This window comes from Aspergillus saccharolyticus (assembly GCF_003184585.1).
Source record: "Aspergillus saccharolyticus JOP 1030-1 unplaced genomic scaffold BP01scaffold_46, whole genome shotgun sequence".
Lineage (NCBI taxonomy): Eukaryota > Fungi > Ascomycota > Eurotiomycetes > Eurotiales > Aspergillaceae > Aspergillus > Aspergillus saccharolyticus.
The window spans coordinates 196,379-215,003 of NW_020290656.1; the positions used below are offsets into that span (position 1 = coordinate 196,379).

The 18,625-nt window shown below is 53.0% G+C and overlaps 9 protein-coding genes across 9 annotated transcripts; 5 read left to right on the forward strand and 4 right to left on the reverse strand.

Moving 5' to 3' along the window:
- Positions 1-1,131: 1,131 nt before the first annotated feature.
- Positions 1,132-2,504, forward strand: BP01DRAFT_360353 (alanine--glyoxylate transaminase). Its single transcript, XM_025575897.1, has 2 exons — positions 1,132-1,243; positions 1,361-2,504. Exons 1-2 carry the CDS (start codon positions 1,155-1,157, stop codon positions 2,430-2,432), a joined length of 1,161 nt encoding a protein of 386 aa, XP_025427515.1. The 5' UTR covers positions 1,132-1,154; the 3' UTR covers positions 2,433-2,504.
- Positions 2,505-3,042: 538 nt separating this feature from the next.
- On the reverse strand, positions 3,043-5,608 carry nemA (Nem1-Spo7 phosphatase catalytic subunit NEM1). Its single transcript, XM_025573745.1, has 2 exons — positions 3,727-5,608; positions 3,043-3,668 (listed from the first exon to the last, which is right to left on the reverse strand). Exons 1-2 carry the CDS (start codon positions 5,117-5,119, stop codon positions 3,526-3,528), a joined length of 1,536 nt encoding a protein of 511 aa, XP_025427516.1. The 5' UTR covers positions 5,120-5,608; the 3' UTR covers positions 3,043-3,525.
- Positions 5,609-5,813: 205 nt separating this feature from the next.
- Positions 5,814-7,672, forward strand: BP01DRAFT_167426 (translation initiation factor eIF2B subunit beta). Its single transcript, XM_025570747.1, has 5 exons — positions 5,814-5,888; positions 6,007-6,205; positions 6,272-6,567; positions 6,628-7,480; positions 7,549-7,672. Exons 2-5 carry the CDS (start codon positions 6,108-6,110, stop codon positions 7,619-7,621), a joined length of 1,320 nt encoding a protein of 439 aa, XP_025427517.1. The 5' UTR covers positions 5,814-5,888; positions 6,007-6,107; the 3' UTR covers positions 7,622-7,672.
- A 461-nt stretch (positions 7,673-8,133) lies between these two features.
- Positions 8,134-9,129, reverse strand: rps23 (40S ribosomal protein uS12). Its single transcript, XM_025570748.1, has 2 exons — positions 8,715-9,129; positions 8,134-8,480 (listed from the first exon to the last, which is right to left on the reverse strand). The coding sequence occupies exons 1-2, from the start codon at positions 8,971-8,973 to the stop codon at positions 8,302-8,304; spliced, it is 438 nt and encodes a 145-aa protein (XP_025427518.1). The 5' UTR covers positions 8,974-9,129; the 3' UTR covers positions 8,134-8,301.
- A 628-nt stretch (positions 9,130-9,757) lies between these two features.
- Positions 9,758-10,972, forward strand: BP01DRAFT_360356 (DUF5315 domain-containing protein). Its single transcript, XM_025575898.1, has one exon. The coding sequence runs from the start codon at positions 9,922-9,924 to the stop codon at positions 10,765-10,767; it is 846 nt and encodes a 281-aa protein (XP_025427519.1). The 5' UTR covers positions 9,758-9,921; the 3' UTR covers positions 10,768-10,972.
- Positions 10,973-11,839, reverse strand: BP01DRAFT_349019 (MICOS complex subunit Mic12 family protein). Its single transcript, XM_025573746.1, has 2 exons — positions 11,574-11,839; positions 10,973-11,474 (listed from the first exon to the last, which is right to left on the reverse strand). Exons 1-2 carry the CDS (start codon positions 11,592-11,594, stop codon positions 11,127-11,129), a joined length of 369 nt encoding a protein of 122 aa, XP_025427520.1. The 5' UTR covers positions 11,595-11,839; the 3' UTR covers positions 10,973-11,126.
- Positions 11,840-11,980: 141 nt separating this feature from the next.
- Positions 11,981-13,282, forward strand: BP01DRAFT_327606 (mitochondrial 54S ribosomal protein bL17m). The gene is made up of 2 exons (XM_025572917.1): positions 11,981-12,417; positions 12,565-13,282. The coding sequence occupies exons 1-2, from the start codon at positions 12,202-12,204 to the stop codon at positions 12,997-12,999; spliced, it is 651 nt and encodes a 216-aa protein (XP_025427521.1). The 5' UTR covers positions 11,981-12,201; the 3' UTR covers positions 13,000-13,282.
- Positions 13,283-13,629: 347 nt separating this feature from the next.
- BP01DRAFT_167594 (putative R3H domain protein) lies at positions 13,630-16,545 on the reverse strand. The gene is made up of 4 exons (XM_025570749.1): positions 16,349-16,545; positions 15,495-16,285; positions 15,298-15,438; positions 13,630-15,244 (listed from the first exon to the last, which is right to left on the reverse strand). The coding sequence occupies exons 1-4, from the start codon at positions 16,400-16,402 to the stop codon at positions 13,813-13,815; spliced, it is 2,418 nt and encodes an 805-aa protein (XP_025427522.1). The 5' UTR covers positions 16,403-16,545; the 3' UTR covers positions 13,630-13,812.
- A 753-nt stretch (positions 16,546-17,298) lies between these two features.
- BP01DRAFT_418691 (zinc finger CCHC-type containing 10) lies at positions 17,299-18,616 on the forward strand. The gene is made up of 3 exons (XM_025579346.1): positions 17,299-17,556; positions 17,612-17,747; positions 17,805-18,616. Exons 1-3 carry the CDS (start codon positions 17,472-17,474, stop codon positions 18,475-18,477), a joined length of 894 nt encoding a protein of 297 aa, XP_025427523.1. The 5' UTR covers positions 17,299-17,471; the 3' UTR covers positions 18,478-18,616.
- Positions 18,617-18,625: the final 9 nt, after the last annotated feature.

The following is an 18,625-nucleotide window of genomic DNA, read 5'->3' on the forward strand; positions in this document are numbered from 1 at the left end:
AGGCGTCGGGAATGCACAGTTGTCGGATGGAGATATCAATTAAGCTAAGTTACCTAGAGTAAGAGCCTAAGAGGGAGTGACTTATCTGGGCCCCTACCGATGGGAGCGGCGCGGGGAAAGCTTACCGTAAGCCTCTGTCGGCCATTGCGACGCCGAACAAGCATAGCCCTAAGCCCTAACACAGGAGTTATTTCGGATTAGTCCAACTGCTTGCATCTATGAGGCTGCGTTCCTGCGTACTGGACTGCACCTGCTGGAACATCATGGAGTCTGAGAGGGCGTTGGGGTATGAGGATCAATGAGGAGAATGAGTGAGTGTGGGACAGTCTGACGAAGGGCATAACTTCGCCGATTGTATGGTGCCTGTCTCCTGAGCCAGAACAGCAATTGAATCATCCACCTCGGTTGCATCAGTATATGGGAGTACGGAGCAAGTAGGCAGGATCGCATCAGCAAGTACTGCGGAGGAGTTGGTCCACTGCACGTCAACGAATAACTCGAGTCGCTGCTCGGATATACTATCCTCAATCTTGCTCATGCACTAGTTTGATGACTCAATGCAATGTGTCTTTTGAAATCATTCCCCAATTGATCCACGGCAGGGCCCGCCCGTTGGAGGCATCCCTCGCTTTTACGGCCGATAGGTAGAGAGAATAACGCGCCAAAGGGGAAAAGGGACCACCCAGAAGTCGGAAAATTCTCCTCGACTGAACTTCACCCCGTTCGTAGACATCGTCTTGACACCATTACACATAACTACATCGAAACTCGTTTCCACCTCATCTTCACACTATCTCCAAGCAATCTATACGGAAAGCAACCCCGGCGATCCCCGATTAGCCGCTGCTCCTGCTTTTCCCCTCCTTCTCCCCGGCGAGTTAACGTCTGGGTCTCCCCTCCATCTCAACCTCTAAACGGGCTCTCCCGTCGAGAGCCGACCTTTCGGAAAGCTGGCGGCCAAACGGACGCAGCAGCGCTTGAGCCTGATCTCCAGACACCTGGATCAGCGACTCCCGCTGCCTGAGCTTAACACCCCGTTCTCGACCGAGAGGAATTCCCTCGCCCCGGACGATCTCGAATATAAACCCATCGACCGCTCCGTTTCATCTTCCCTCCCTCCGTCTCCCACCACTCCATCTTCCTCTCCGCCCAAAATGTCTTCCCAACCTCCCCACAATACCCTGCTGATTCCGGGGCCCATCGAATTCGACGATGCTGTCCTCCAGTCCATGTCCCACTATGCGTAAGTCCGGATTACCCCTCCTTCCCCAAACCTCTGTTCTCCCTTCCCCATCATTGCTCTCTGTCATTGAACCATACCTTTGCCTCAGCCGTCTCTAACCGCTTTATGTTGTCTCAGCGAGAGTCACGTCGCTCCCGGATTTGTCAAGACCTTCGGTGAGACCTTGTCGCTCGTGCGCAAGCTCTTCCAATCCTCCAATCCCGCCGCTCAGCCTTTCGTCATCTCCGGCAGTGGCACTCTGGGCTGGGATGTTGTAGCTTCCAACCTGATCGAGAAGGGAGAAAATGCCCTTGTCCTCCACACCGGTTACTTTGCCGATTCCTTCGCCAACTGCATTGAGACCTACGGGGCCCATGCCACCCAGCTCAAGGCCCCCATCGGCGAGCGGCCTTCGTTCGACCAGATCGAGCAGGCCCTGAAGGAGAAGCCCTACAAGATCATCACCATCACCCATGTCGACACGTCAACCGGAGTGTTGAGCGACATCAAGCGCGTGGCCGAGATTGTGCGCCGCATCAGCCCCGAGACGCTGGTCGTCGTCGATGGAGTGTGCAGTGTCGGCTGCGAGGAGATTGCGTTCGATGAGTGGGATCTCGATGTCGTGCTGACGGCCAGCCAGAAGGCTATCGGCTGCCCTCCCGGTCTCAGCATTCTGATGCTGTCCGGCCGGGCCCTCGACACCTTCAAGGCCCGCAAGACCGCCCCTGCCTCGTACTACGCCTCGATCGCCAACTGGCTGCCCATCATGCAGAACTACGAGAATTTCAAGCCCTCTTACTTCGCCACGCCCCCGACCCAGCTCGTCCACGCTCTGCACACCACCCTCTCCCAGATTACCGCGCGCCCCATCACTGAGCGCTATGCCATCCACCGTGCTGCCTCCGACCGCGTCAAGGCTGCCGTCGCCGAGCTCGGCCTGAAGCAGGTGGCCGCCGTCCCGGAGAACCAGGCCCACGCCATGACCGCCATCTGGCTGCCCGAGGGCCTGACACCCCCCGACGTGCTGCCGGGCCTGTTGAAGCGCGGTGTGATCTTCGCAGCGGGTCTGCACAAGGAGGTGGCCACCAAGTACATCCGTTTCGGCCACATGGGCGTCAGTGTCACCGATCCCAACCGGTCGGACATCGACAAGGCCATTGCCGCCTTGAAGGAGGCTCTGACCGAGGCCAAGCAAGCCAAGGGGCTGTAAATATATCCCATAAGACTGTCGATTGTATTTAGCACATTGTTCAATAAAAATTCCAAAAGACTTCCTTGATTGCCTGATTCCCCCTCTGCTGCCTTCCTAACCACGATTGCATCTTGAGGAGTCCATCATATGCACCACCTCCCCCCCTCCCAACCAACCCCCCACCTTGAGGTACCCCTCCCTGCGATCTCGGAGCAGGTGTGACCGATAAGCCGGACCGGGCCCCGCGATAGGAACGAATTACCCAAACGGGTAATGATATACGCGACCTTCGCCAAGGCATCGAGTAGATAGATATAGAGCCAGATAGACCTTTCCCCCCCTCGTGACACCTTCAGTAGATATAAAGCCAAGACAAAATGCAGCTTGCCTCCATGGCATCTGGAAAGTGATAGTTTTATTGCGCGCCAGATGCCAAATCGTGTGGTACTTATGCAATTAAGTCCGGCCGCAGACGACGATGACTCAGTTGTCACTGATAGCGTGTGAGATATATAGTCAGATCTTCTAGAATGCTTCTTCAAAGTATGGTCGATCCCCTCCACCGAGAACGACATTCCAAAACACTCAATTATAAAGTATTCTCACGCACCATTCGAAGCTGTTTGAACCGCTGTACAAAACCTAATTGACGTGGACGGGGCAGGTAGCCACATACTACCGACCGACACAACTTGAGCCTGTCCATGGGGGTGGAGTGTGCAGTACGAGACTTGAGATAAATTCAGTAACCATGTTTGTCAATCAACCATGACCAAGAGCAGAAGATGGGAGCGAGAGAAGCCTAATGAATGGAAATATTATCTGGAAAGGAATGATGAAAGAAGCGAAGATCAGGTAACAAAAACCATAGGATCACTCCCCCTCACGTCCCTTTCCCTCATCTATACAGGAGCAGAGACGTGAGAGTCTTGATAAGTATGCATGCATTATAAGAGTTTCGTGAAAGGAAAAGGACATCATCAAGCTTTGGTGATTTTCCAGCCAGAGTTCCTCTTCGGTTCTCTGGTTCTGTGCAAAAGGGAGGGTTTATTATTATATTAAGCCTTAAGTCGCACACCTCTCGACCCCGGTGCATCTTGTCCTCGTCAAGCTAAGATTCTGTTTCCCCTCTACGCAAGGCTAGAAAAGCCCGCACATCGGTTACATACTGTAGAGCTTCTAACATGGGGACGAGATGGAGCAACCCGTTGTCGGTTGGATCATTAATCCAGCCCTCGATGGGGATTGCGTTATCTGCGGTTGAGATATCAGTGATGTGAACTCATCTGGTTTCCATACCCTTTGTACACACCTTCGTGAAAAATATAACTCATAGGACTATTGTCCAAAATCATCACTTTGCTCAGGTCTGGCTCAACAGAGCTGAGATCTTTAATGTAAGCGCCATTGCGAAAGGTACAGTGTTGGCGGTAATACCGCGCGTGGAAGTATTTCCGCTCCTGCTCCAGCCAGTCGATGACCGGGTCGGCGTACTCTTGCACACTCGCAGTGAAGATGACCAACTTGTACCATTTGCACACCTTACGCAAGAACTCATCACAGTGTGGCCGTTTATGGACATAGTATAGGATGGGATGTTGCGGACCAAGCGTGGTAGGCGGCCCGCCAGGAGTCAGAGCGGTCGTCATTGGCGTTGACAGCTTAACTTCAACCATGTGACCGCTGGACATGCGGCCTCCCTTGGCCAAAGAGTGAATGAGGGTTTCGTCGAGATCGAGAACCAAGGTCTTTTGTGGGCTCTTTGTGCTGCGCATATTTGGCGTGTAGGAAGGTATACGCTGGGGAATCAGCGGTCGAGGAGGAACCGGCGAATGTGGGTACCGAGTAACACGATGTACGGACGGGGATGTAGGAGATTTCAAGCTATCAAGGTTGAGAGTATTCTGGGATCCATTTTGCGACGCTTGTCCAAGATCTGTGCTTTGGGAACGACGCTGTCGCTGCCGCTTGAGCGCCTCTTCGTTATGGAGCTTGATCCGAATAGACCGTCGGGGAGTGTTATCATTTGGTACATGCTCTGGACTGGGAGACTTGGACTTGACGGACCGAGAACGACTGCTGCTGAGTCCCTTGGTGCTTCGCCGATCACCCTCCGACTCGGACGTACTTGAGGCGATGGATTCGCGTGATCTATAAGTTTTGGGTCGTCGTAAATTTCGTTGCTTGCCATTCGTCGGAGTAGCTCCTTTGCCCGCCGCGCCAGGGTCTGACTCTTTGGAACGATGTGAAAGTAAGCGGCTGATCTTGCGAACCGGAGCCAGTGGAGAGTAATGACCGTCAGCTTCGCGAAAGCAGTGGGCGACAAATAAACCAGGCGCGGCAAGCGTAGTCAGAATGAACTTAATCGTCTCGGCAATGACATCAAAAAATCGGTGAACAAACAGCCCTAGGGTGCTGTTTGTGGCCAGGGACCGATCTTTAGATAGACTTCGTAACAGGGGCGATTTCTCATCAAACGTATATTCATGAACGGGATCATCTGGTGCAACAGATGTCTCATCAGGGCTTTTCTCATGGTGATCCGAGGCGTGAAAGTTACTTTCGCTATAGGACCGAAATTTGGCAAGGTCTCCTGGTTCAATCGTTCGGGGAACCTCTCCTTGCGATCGAGACCGTTGGCGACTCCTACTCGGACCGGTCGGTTGACCGATGACTCGGGATGACAAGATATTCAGTGAGTTCATCTTCCGAGATGGGCCACGGGTGTCCGGGCTGGCGCAGGTGTCTAGTGATGTTGAGCGGAGGCGGCCGGTCAGCACCAGGTCATGTCACGAAGTAACTGAAGGAGATGCGATGCAGGGAAGCAAGACATGGAGCTTTACCGACCTCAATGCGCCAGTCGACAACCCGTGCTAATATCTGTTGGCGGTTGACCCCAACCTGTTGTTTTCGATGGGCAACCCGGTGAGCGATAGCCGTTCGGTGTAGTCCTTGGCTTAACCGACGGATAAGCGGGATGGAGTGAGGCGCCAGAGAGCGCGGAAAGAAGACGGAACAGGAAGCGTAGGGAAGCCCCTCACAGTTTGGGAAGAGGACTGGCTATAATCGGGCAGTCGGCAAGGGACTGAGATTTAGTAGAATAGAAGAGGGTGTGTGTGGGAGAGAGGAAAGATGAAGGAAGACGCCGGAAGTGCGAAGGAGGAGGAAGAGAAAGAGGGAGTGAAAAGGTGGAGGAAGGCAACCAATCTGTATGTATGGGCTGCTTGCTGTTGCTGTTGCTGCTGTTGCTGCGATGGTTCGTTGGGCCGAGCGGGCAAAATCTCCCTCCGTCACATCCCACTTCTTCCACTACTGACTGACTCTTCCGCCTTTGACTCCCCCCTCCTCCTCCTTCTTCTTCTTTGCTACTGGTCTCGTCCGCTGCTCTCTGTGCATTTCTTCCTCACTGATTCCCGGTTTGACTCTGCAGAAGTAACTCTTCTTTCTTTCATAAGCCCTTGAGGCGATCAATCCGTGAGTCCGAAGGTTGTTGCGAGCGCGCTGAACCCCCACAAGGAGTTTCTCAGGTATGCGACTTGTGCGACCAACTCAATGACCCCCCACCGTTCTGCCTCACTAATGCTGCATATAGCTCGACACACCATCGAAGCTTGGTCACCATCCGTCCTGTTAGACTTTACAGCTTTGAATAAGAATACTTGGCCGCTTCAATCCCATACATTCAGAACAAAAATGCCTGCTACCTCGGGACCTTTGACGCCGGGTCTGGCGTCCTTCCTCAAGACTTTGAAGACGAATCCCATTGATACATCGATTGACAATTTGATCTCGTGCGTCTTCAATGTCACGCGACTGTCGGTTGCAATTCGTGTCGAGTTATACTGACACACCACCAGGCTGCTCAAGCGCAGACAAATCCGCCATTCCAGATCGTGTGCAACTGCGACCGCCTATCTCCTCCGCGGTGTCATTTCGGCCTCCAGAACGAACGACGCCAGCAAGTTGATCGAAAGAGTGCAGCATGTCGGTAGGCGGCTTATGGCAGCGCAGCCCCGAGAGATGGTGGTGGGCAACATTGTCCGGCGTGTGCTCGGATTGATTCGCGACGAGGCTGAAGACGACCGTGAGGGTGACTTCAATTTGAGCGAAGCTGGCTCTGAAAGCCAACCCCAGACTCCTCGTGGTCTCGACGGTATGGTCGTAGCATGTCTGCTGGAAATGTATCGGGACTAACGGACAGCGATAACCACAGACCCAACCGATGCTCTTTCCGGCCGCCATGACGGCTCCGACCGTGGTGCATCGAGACAGCCCTTCTCTGCCCTGACGGCCGCCCCTATATCTATGTTCAGTCTGCTTTCGCATCCCGAGGCCGAGAATTCACTCCCTGGTACCCCTATATCCGCGTCACCCTCCGGTCGGCTCCTTGGCCACGCACCCACCAAAGACATTCGAGCTGAAGTCCTGGACGGCATCAGCGAGATCATCGACGAATTGACTCAGGTAGACGACCAGATTGCGGCATATGCTTTGGACCACATTCACTCCAACGAAATCATCCTCACTCACACCTCTTCAACCACCGTTCAAAAGTTCTTGCTCAAAGCTGCAGCCAAGCGGAAGTTTACTGTTATCCATGCCGAATCTTACCCCAACAACCACGAAGCCACTCACGCCACTGTCAGCGGGGCCAATCCCCATGACGATGAGCTTCTGAGCACTGAGTCGTTCCAAAAACCATTGATTGCCCTGGGCATTACCGTCATTCTCATTCCTGACTCCGCGGTCTTCGCACTCATGTCTCGTGTGAACAAGGTCATTTTAGGCACGCACTCTGTCCTGGCCAACGGTGGTCTGGTTGCCGCAGCCGGTACTCGGGTCATCGCTCGCGCAGCCAAGGTGCATCAGACGCCCGTTGTTGTGGTGAGCGGTGTCTACAAGCTGAGTCCCGTATACCCGTTCGATTTCGACTCGTTGATCGAATATGGAGACGCTAGCAAGGTCATCGAGTACGAGGACGGCGACTTGGTGGATCAGATTGACGTACAGAATCCGTTGTACGACTATGTTCCGGCGGAACTGATCGACCTTTACATTACAAACTTGTTCGTCTCGCTTACCGCAGTATCTCCCATCTTCTATGTCTTGATACTAACAATTACTTCTTGTTTAGGGGAGGACATGCGCCATCTTACCTGTACCGTATTGTGTCGGACCACTACCGCAAGGAAGATATCAGTGTTTAAAGGCACCCCCCACCGAAGGGCAGAATCAATACAAAAATTTTACGAGGACAAAAGAAAATGATCTTCACGAACTCTCGATTCATTTATGGCTGAGGTCACATATCAATGTGGATATAAAAGGCGTAAGGAATAATCATAGACAATATAAAGAGGCGATACCCGAGACATGCTTACACGAATTGACTTTGCGCACGGATGGATTTGGCTACTGAAGTGTTGTAGAACACTCTGCGAGATCAAAAAGCAGCGAAGTACAACCCAGATATCTACTTTTATACAAAGTACAGCATCGTGTTTTTGTGAGAGATTTGATATTTCAAAGCCCGTCCCAAGGAGACCAATCATGGCACCATCCTTGTAACGGATATAACAGTCGTGATAAGCCGCAAAACATTAAGTTTGTATTTGCAGGTGTTCTCATCCAGCCTTCTTGAATCCTTTCTTGTGAAGCAATACAGAAGAAAAAAAAAAGAAAATTGAATTTCCAGACCATAGAAAATGCTCGCCTTGTCTCAAGCCGTGGTATATTTTTTGTATCATTCGCTATGGAATGGGCCCCCGCCCAGAACAGAGATCACCTTCCCTCCCCCGGAAAAGAAAAAAGATATCATAATTTTCCTTTCCCGGAGCATGCCAGCCGACATCTTCCTTTTGCTTTGTAAAGATGGGGTTTGGGTTGCTTAAGAGCGGGGCTTCTCCTTCTTCTCCTTCCAGAGGGCCATGAGACCGACACCGGAGACCTTGACGACCTTGAAACGGACACCGGGAATATCACCCTTGGCCTTACCCTTACGACCGAAACCGGCGAGGAGGACCTCGTCGTTCTCATCGATGAAGTTCAAGCAACCGTCGTTGGGGACTAGATGGAGGGGAGAGATGTCAGTGATTTGATTCGCGGACAAAAAGTGGTGTGGTGTTTGGCGTTGTCCTCTGTGGTGGATCTTCTGATTTTTGCCACTCTCACGAGTGCCGTATTGCCAATATCCCATCATTCATCCCATTCCTCTTTCTGCTGATCCACCACAAGAGATAAACACCCAGACAGAAAACCACCACGCAGGAAATTGAAAAAAAAAAAAAAAGGATCACCCACCGAAAGCAGTAACCTTCTTGCCGTTCTTGATGAGCTGGACCTTGACACACTTGCGGATAGCGGAGTTGGGCTGCTTGGCCTCAACACCGACCTTCTCGAGGACGATACCCTTGGCGTGGGAAGCACCACCGAAGGGGGAGGACTTGTAGGCGGTACCGAGAAGGCGCTTCTTGTAGTGCAAGTCGGCCCAACGGTTCTCGCGACGGGTGGTCGCGAGCTTGCGGGCGGCGTTCAAACCACGGGGCTGTCCCTTACCCATCTTGTCGGATTATGTGCGGAGGACTGAAAACTGCAGGAGATGCATATGTTAATTATCGCGGGCATAACCAAAACTGCTGCTTGTGCCAATTTTTTTTATGGATATGATTGTCTGTCGTGTGCTCAACCGGTCCCCCAGGTTTATGCGCGGATTGTGTGAAATGTGCAACCGAGATGGCCTCAAGAGTGTCCGTTTCCTTCCTTCTCGACCCGTGATATCACATGTACGTTCCTCCTCTTATCACATTCGCCCCTTTCAGGTTGCATCCTCTTGCTACTCGAGTTCGAAATGTGTGCGGCGGGTTGATCATCGATGTGTCGTGCTTGGATAGATGTTGTAGGCGAAGGTAGCGGCGACTGGATTTCTACCACTCTCTCGGGCAACTTTTCGCAAATCACACACGCAAAACCCGGGGGACAGGACAAGAGACAGACGTCGAGAACAGCGACAGCAATGGCATGGAGTTGATGAATACGTACCGACTGATGGAGATAACGCCGAAAGGCTGGATGGGCGGATGGATGTCGAGAAGTCGAAAGGTCAAAGGGGGGGTCTTCCTTTCACGGCCGGCGGTCGCTCGACTAGATCGAAAATGTTCTGCTGTGCGCCTTCGCCCTAAACGGCCGCTAAGCGAGGGACGGCGATTCCACCCGGTTGGCCCGGAGCCTCGGCCAAACTTGTTTCTCCGGGTGGCTCTGCCGGCTCTCACCGCCTGGTGCTTTGGAAAAGACGATAACGATAAGGTCGAAACCCCCCGGAATGGGGGCACTTGTTATCGACCTGACAACTGCATATATCCTGTATAGCACCTAGAGCTACTTCGACCTCATGCTTTGCTGCTTCCGGGTCCATCACCAAAAAGCTCGAAATAATGCCTTAATTTCTAATTACCATCCTAAACCATATATACCGAAGTAATACAGGAAAACAAACCCCTCCCAACCACCAATGGCTTCCAACACCCTCCGCATGGATCCCAAGATGGATCCCCGCATGGAAACCGCCCGGAAGATAAGCGCCCAGCGACTTCCCCCGCCCGTTCTCTTCCAAGGTCCGCCCTCGCACAGTGGCTCCAACATCTCCATCCCACCACCGCCTGCGGCAGTCGGCGTTAGCCCCAGTGGTAGGACAGGGCCCGGGGCTGGCAGAGCAGGAAGTCAATCGCCGCCTCCGCTGCAACGAAATCGATCCGCCCGTGGCATTGAAACCCCTGGCGCCTTTGCCTCGCCGTTCCTCACCCGCAAGCAGTCCAAGGGCGACATCGATGGCTCCGATGCCATCTGGCAGGAGATGCAGAGCGCACTTTCGGAGGTGGAACTGAGCGCCACCACGGGTGAGCATGTGTTTGGTGAGAGGCATTCGGAGGCGCTGGAGGAGCTCCGGGCGAAGCAGCTAAAGCTCGCGCAGGCGTGGGCTCGCAGTGAGGCGGATGACAAGACTGGTGATGCGAAAGAGGCGGTCCCGGCCAAAGGATCTGCCGCTGCGCAGGGTCAGGGGTCGCGGGGTGTAGCCGGCGCTGGCGCTGGAGCCTCTGGGGAACCGGCTACCGCGGAGGATGGCACCGCTGCTCGGAACCTGGATGAGGAGACTGAGAAGGACATTCTGCTGGCGCGTGAGAGACGTGAGGCAAACGATCGTTACTTTGACCGTGTGAACAATGGTGTGCTGGACGTTGTGGCCAAGTTGGAGGAGGTGGCCCAGGCTATGCGCGCTGTCGAGCGAGAGAGCCAGGATATCTGGAGTGATAGCAGTAGTCTGAGCACGGCGACACAGACTACAGCAGATGCCGGGTGAATCCATTGGAGGTGGATTGGCAGCTGAAGCGCTCCATGTCAGCCAGATGGCTCTGTCCAAGCGGAAGTCAAGGTGGTATAGCCCGCCTATCCAGTATCCATACTGAACCACGGCGAGAAACGTCCATTGTATGTATATGCCCTGTCCCTTTGTGGCAGACACAAGCCGAAAATACAATGTAAAACCACGAACCCAAGAGGAGAAGACCCAGTACTTTTAATAAGAACTACCAACCTACCAACATCAAACCAAGGGTATCAGAACAATAGAATAACACACCCAATATCATACACCTCCACGCACAATGCAAAAAGCTTGGATCCACCTCCAGATGCAAAGAAGCCACAACCCCGCCGTTTCTACTCGCTCTTCACCAGTCTCGCGGCCGACCTCCACCCTTCCACAGCCATATCCCTCACATCCTCCCAGCTAGTCTCGTAGGCCTTGTTCGCGTACGACTTCACTTCTGTGTTCCAACGATGTTTGAGCAGCTCAGATAGGGTTGGCTGTGTGCGTTGGGGCGGGAGCTCCTGGGGTGTCTCGGTCTCGCTAGGGATTAAGCGGCGGTCATATGCACCGGTCGACGAGGCCAGCCAGGTCAAGGCGCGGGTCTGTTCGCGGATCGCGTTGCGCTGCTCCAGGCGATTGTACCGGTGGACTTGGACGGTGAGGTAGATCACGGTCGAGGTGAATGCAAAGCCACTCGCCTGAAGTAGGTCAATGGTGTGTTTTGGGTGAGGGTGTTTGGGTTGTGACTTGAGATTTATGGGGTGGATGATTGCGGAGGAAGGGGGTGTAGTACTTACGAAGCCTGTAAAGAAACCCATTGCTGTGATGATATTGGCTCGAGTGAAGGAATTCACAAACACTGGTCGGATTGAATGATCAAGTTGCGCAGGGCGGGGAGGACGGGAGAAGTGCAGACTCGCAATGGACTCGAGGCACGGTTCGAATGGAACGGTTCTTCACAAGGAACGACCCAGTAAAGCAGCATCATCCAAGAAAGTTTCTAATACATCGATTGTATCCAGATCGGAACAAAATAAAACCTCGCATGAAAGTTGCAGGTATATACTACATCATCCAGGCATCGAACATCTTCTCTCTCTCTCTATTGAAGGGAAAAGCGCGGACCGGACCCAGCCGACACTCCGATTGGCCCGCGCGGCCAACCCGAATCTTTTGCATCCAGAACTTCAACTCATTGCATGGAGGGATCTCCAAATACCTCTCAACCTAGAACCACCCTCCCAACACCGAAACCATAACTCAACTCTACCTCTCCAACCCAATCGAATCGGACCATTTCCCCCTCAAGTCAGCCGTCCCAATTGAACCCTGCAAATCCGGGCAAGACAGAAATCCCACCGACACCCTCAAACCACCACCCTCACCACCCTCACTCCCAAAAACCCCCAAATCTAAACAACCACAATGGCCGGAGGTGCAGCCAAATACCGTCACCTGAGCCGCAAGTCCTCACACCGACAAGCCCTCCTCCGCAACCTGGTCACCTCCCTCTTCACGCACGAGTCCATCACGACCACCTGGGCCAAGGCCAAGGAAGCCCAACGCCTCGCCGAGAAGCTGATCACCCTGGGCAAGAAGAACACCGAGGCTAGTCGCAAAAGCGCTCTGGCAACTTTCTACGTATGTCATACCCACTTCCCAAAACCCAGGATCCAAAGACAACCACTCTCCCAACCATGCGTGGCCCTTTTTAAAAGCCCCTCCCAAGGCTTGTAACAAAGAAGCATCAACCCTTCCAGTTACTTACTGGAATTATGGAATAATTAGACCCCCCACGAACTCCTCCCCAAACTCTTCGGCGATCTCCGTCTCCGCTACGCCGACCGCCCCGGGGGCTACACGCGGGTGCTGCGCGTGGAACCCAAGAAGGATGATAAGGCGGAGAGTGCCATCCTGGAGCTCGTGGACGGGCCCAAGGATATGCGGTTTGCGCTGACGGCGCGCACGATCGCGCGACAGCGCGCCCAGGGCTTCGACACGCTCAACCAGCTCACTGCGCAGAATGTGCGCAAGGTGACGCGGTTCCGGAAGGATGGGGTGGAGGCCCTGGAAGCGGCGGTGCAGAAGTTGAAGGTCAGTGGGCAGGGGGCCGAGAAGGAGAAGCTGTCGACGACGACGACGTCGACAACAACGACGACGGATTCGGATTATACAGACACCCCCACCATGAAGACGTCGAAGCGTCAGGCTTTGCGCGGTTGAAAGCAGTGGATTTGGACTACATGAAGGAAGGAAGAGACAAAGAGAGCGCTGGCAGAAAGTCCATCCTCGCTCTCGTGCGCGCGTGTGTGTGTGTGTGGTTATAGAGTCTATTGGCAGCGACGCTGGTTTGCCTTTTTCTGGTTGTTATGGTTCTCTTGCCATTTTTTTTCGATGATTTTATCCTGTAACTTATATCATTTCGTATCGTATTTCTCCATGCTGCTTTTCTATCAACTATAAGTCGAATGGAGGCTGGCCATGACTGTACTTCTAGCTGATGAGGTTCCTACCAAAATCATACTTTCGAGCAAGCTATACTCCTTCATAATTGAACTTGTTGAATCGCATGACGGTAAGCAAAGAGATATGACCTTGTCTAGTCCTGGAAATTTTCGGACGACAAAAGACTTCTCGGCATCGATTCAACCATACATGTACTGTATCTAAGCACTGTCAACCATCCCATACCAGCAAGATCTAAGAGAAGATATAAGTTTCAAAGCTACTGTGCCATGCTCGCAAGCAACTAGACAGCTACACCAAACGCCATGCAAAGCCCGGTCTTAGTCGCGATCTTTACTATAACATGGTCCAGGCAACCCGCCACATGGATCGAGAATCAATTCTTGCGCCCTGCGGGGAGGTTCGGCATTTTCCATACTTTAATCAATCTGCTCCTTACTAAAATTCGCCATAGCAAGTTTCTCTCGCCTGCGCTTGCCAGGAGAAGAAGTATGTGCACTTTTGAAGAAGAAGAAAACAGGTGAGAAATCAATCCGTCGGCAGAGCAGTTGTACTAGCTAGCCCGCTGAGTTAATTGGTTCGTGGTAGTATAGTCCCTCCTGAAACAACGAGCGGTCCATTTTTGCTGTTTAGCGCGCTGCCTGGAAAGGGCGGAGTAGAGGCAGGCCCGCTTCGGTGCTTGATATCATATTCAGATCGTACCTCGGATGGTGGTGGCTTGGGCGGAAGATGAGACGGCGTGCCCCACTTGGCAATGGAATCTCGACCACTAGAAGGTATGCCTCGAGGAAGGTTCTGTCCTGCGGACCCTAACGTGTCCTGACCCTTGGAGTTGACATCCTGATAGCCATTCCACTGGGGGAGGACCCCAGGCTGCATCCCAGGGTACGGACCCATTCCATGTTGATTAGCCTTGTTTGGGTGCCGTGCTAATGTAGCTGCCCCACCCGGAACGAATGAACGCGTCTGGGGATTGAAAGGAGACCGGCTGAAACTCCCGGGCATAGGGTGGGAGCCAGAGTGAGGTTGCATCGCAGGACTCATAGGTTGACCCGGGTACTGAGTGTAAGGATAAGAGGTAGGGTTAGGCGGTTGCGTCTGGTAGTTCGTCCATGCAGCAGGAGTAGGAGCAGGAGCATGGGTGCGATGAGGCTGATGGTGGTAGCCACCAGGGTAAGGCGGTGTTGACCAGCCAGGCGTCTGCTGATATTGTACCGGATTGGGCATTGGATAGCTGCCAAGGGCAGGTGACGATTTCGTCGACGCCATTGCCGGGGACTGCGTGATGGATGCATATCCTGCAAAGGGAGACTGCTGAGGCACAGGCCCATTCGGCCACGGCCCACTCGGGGTCATTTGTGGAGAGACCGGCATCGAGTAATGGGACATGGTGTTCTGGTTCACGGGACCTGGGAACATGGCACCCGTTTGTGCACCAGAATAGCCCATATTCGGTGGAGATACTCCGGGCCCCACCATGCAAGGCTGATTTGAAAAGGAGGGATCATTCATGGCCATATTGAATGGTCCTGATCCATTGCCGAAATGCATCCCAGGATAATAAGCATTGAATTGTGACCGGGCTTCGAAGCTATCGTCATGCGGCGTCTTCTGCCGGTGCGTCTTTTTGCGTCCGCTGGTTGAACTTGAGCGCGACATGTTGGCGCTGCTATCGCCATTCACAGTCTCTGCAGCAGCCTTCGACTCAGGGAAGTCTCGGAAGATCCGTTCACGCGCTTCTTGATATTTGGCTTCTCGCTCCTCTCGGGTCAAAGCCAGTCTATCTTTGGCCGGAGTGGCACCTGTAGATGAACCACCACGATCTCCGTCGTTGCCGCTGTCGCCAGCTTCAGATCCGTCCTTTGAATAACCAGAGCTTGCTGCGATGCTGCCTTCGGTTGAAGGTCGCTCACTACCCGCACGCCTCATGATTTTCATGGCGGGCATCGCAGGTGGGGGTGTGCTATTGTTCGCTGCATATATCATGGCGAGAGGCGTTGGACTAGCAAGAAATCAGCACCTATTTTGGGATAGAATTCATATCACCCAACTTACAGCCGACAAAACGGTGTCCTGTGAAGTCTGACGGACGTGACGTTATTATCCACAAAGTGAGTCAGATGGTAGTAGTCGCCCAATTTGTGAGCCAAGAGTCTTCCGAACGCATTGGAGGGAGGGAGTTCCAGCGAATGCTCCCTATACTCAACTATTAGAGACAATTTCAAGGCGGCATGATTGGGATAGGGACTTACTTGGAGTTCTCAATGAAATGACGAACCTTCTCCTCTAGCTGCAAAATGAGAAGTCGGTCTTTCGGGGACTTCATGGCCTCGAGTAGCTTCTCATCTGGTTCTGAGGGGAAACCGTGTATGGGTCGACCTGCTTGAAACCCTTCAGAGTTGGAGGCAAGAAAGCCGCTAGAAATCGCATCGGGAAGCAAGGCACCGTTACTGTGCTGGGTCCCATCAGGATACAATTGTCCTGTCGGCTGAAGGATTGCCCGCGGTCCTTGTATATCTCTAAACCCGCGGGCACCCGAATCGGATCCTGTCAACGAATTCGGTGCGTTAGAGGCAGGCCCGGAGAGAGATTCTTCCTCATCAATAGCTTGTACGCTGGCACTGTCATCAGGACGCAAAGAGTCCTTCTCATCCATGGCAAACGTGGTGACTGACGCCATGCTCTTCGAATCGAAACTCGTCGGCTTGGTCGAAGAACTTGAGAGATGAGTTCTGTCATCCTCGTCAAAGGAAGTTTCTCGTTTCAGTGATCCATTTCCTGGACCTTCGCTAGGAAAATCAGGATCATCATGATACTTCTTTTCCGACAAATCAATGCCCTGAACGGCCTGGGAAAGACCGTCGACAGTGCGGTCGTTGGCAACGGAATCGTTATGAGTGTTGCTAGGGCTTGACTGGCCAGAATGAATGTCGTGGGAATCATACAGTCCAGAAGACGATGGAACTTCAGTCGACTGAGAATCGTGTAGCTCGTCAGGTGGCATGGAAGCACCTGATCCAAATGGTGGAGGCATTGCAGCAATCTGTAATGGCGTGTCAGGCAAGATCTGAGACCAGACTCTTGGTGGTGCACCGGGACCACCAACCTTTGCAAAGGAGAGACGATGCTCGTCCCTCATAGAACCTGATGCCATTATCATGCGAACGTTTTCCGTCGGACCTCAATCTCTTCCAGACGTTCTCTTTTTCGGAAGGTGAAAATCGAACGAGTAGGGAGCCAACGACTGAATGGGGAATCCCTATGAGAGGAAGGGCAAGATCGTACTCGGAGCCTGCGAAAAATTGGCGAAATAAAAAACCGTGAATCGAATTGATCAAAAGCCACTCAAAGAACCCACTTCACACAAGCCCAAAAAGAAAGACGGCACATCTCTGGGAAACGTAATTCGCCATAAGGAAAGCTGCTTTGAGGTTAGAACCGCGGTCTTCAACCACACAGCCGTCTCTTAGGCCAAGCGGAGAGCAAGGTGAATGATTTGATTAGGGGAAGAATGCGAATGACGGGAGACACGAGGATAGTCGGTAGAGCAGCTTTGAGAAGAAAGATGACTGGTCTTTACACAATGGTCAGAATGATCGAATCATGATCCTCTCCGATAGGCGTCCGATTATCTTCTGGGGAAGGGGGAAAAAGGCTTGTGAACAAATCGGGGAAGAGGGAAGAGGGGAGAGTGAGAGAGTGGGGAGAGAAGGATATCCTGCTTCAAGGGAAATAGAAAAAAAAAAAAGGGGGGGCAAAAGACGAACAACCACCCTTGGAGAACAAATTGAACGGAGGACCGACAGACAGACAGTGAATAAGTACGTACTGTAGAGGATGTGGTCGCAGTGGGTTGAATCCGTCGCTACTATGCGCGGGTGGGTAATAGTAATGGGATGGGATGGATTCTTCTTTTGGGCTGAAGGAGGAACGACGGGGAGCGACGGGAAGCATTTTGCAGGCCTCAGGCATTTAATGGGCAGGTGACTTTAGCCGCGCGCCTGGCTGTTTCGATCCGACATGGTTGTTGGTCGGTGGGAACAGACAGCCGCGGAGGACAAAGCCTGAGGTACGTAGTAGTACTACTACTACTTACTATCTACTATCTATTGGTTCAGGTGAGGTAATCAGAGGCTGGAATATATCTCCGTGGTCACATCCCTTTCGTGCTCCTCTCATCCTCTTTTCCCAAACTCCCCTAGCCTCGACTGGGTCGAGGGCTGTTCTGGATGAATCGGTATCGCAACGCCCCCGGGCTTAGAGGCCCTAGCAAGGCAACAGCCAGCACCCTGTGTCAAAAGTGCTTACAACGAGATATGTCCTCAACTCTCATACTCCTCATGATCGCCAACTGACCTTGTTCCAGCACGGCATTACAGCTATGAATGTAAGGTCACCGCGCAGGAGCGGCCTTATATGTCTCGCCCATCGCGCACTCAGCAGTTGCAGAACCCCAAACTACGGCCGCAACTAACGAATGATGCCTATAAGGATGCCTTGCGCACGTGAGTCTGCTGATGCCTTTTACGTCCCCGGAAGAACAGAAACTGATAGAGCAATAGGAAAGAGCCCAATCATGAGACTTTGACCAGGCATGAGGAAGAACGAGGTCGCAAGAGAGATTTAGATCAGGTAGATCCGTTGCACAGCGGTACTCACTTATCGAAGCGCGCACGCTCGGCTTCTTCGCATTCGGCAAGCTCTGTATCGACCATCTCAACCAGTCGATCCCACTCGCGGTCGCCGTCTCGCAGGCAAGAGCGGAGAAGGTCCATGTCCTCTCGTCCTTCCAGCCGCAGAAAGAGACGCTATAGTGACTCGCCTTCTACTCACTCCATTGCATCCTACACCTCTGGAGAGAGAGATTCTCGGTCTCGGTCGCGGGAGTGGTCAGATGACAGAAACACAAGGCGGAGACGTCGCGCTTCGAGTCCGGAGGAACGAGGGCGGCCCAGGAACCTGTCGCCGGATGGTGGACGACGGGATCGGTCTAGAAGCCATAGTGCTGATCGCAGTCGAATGGCCAAGAACAGAAGATCCGTGACTCCTCCGCTGGCGACGAGGAGCGACTATCAAGACCCAAACCATCGCAAGGCGCAATCCCGCCCGGATCCTGTAGGCAGTGGCGGCGGGCGCGGCCCCGGTCAGCAACTCCCTCCGCCCCGGCGAGAGAGGAGTCTTAGTCCTTACAGTAAACGCATTGCGCTGACCCAAGCGATGAACTTCGGACACTAGGCAGCGAGCGGAGCTTGGATAGAACAAAAGTCGTTGGGATGTATGCGTGGGCGTATGGGCGTTCTAGTCTCAAATGATTATGGGGACACATTGTATGATAAGAGGATTTAAGCGTGAATGATGCAGAGATCATTGAAAGCATAATGTT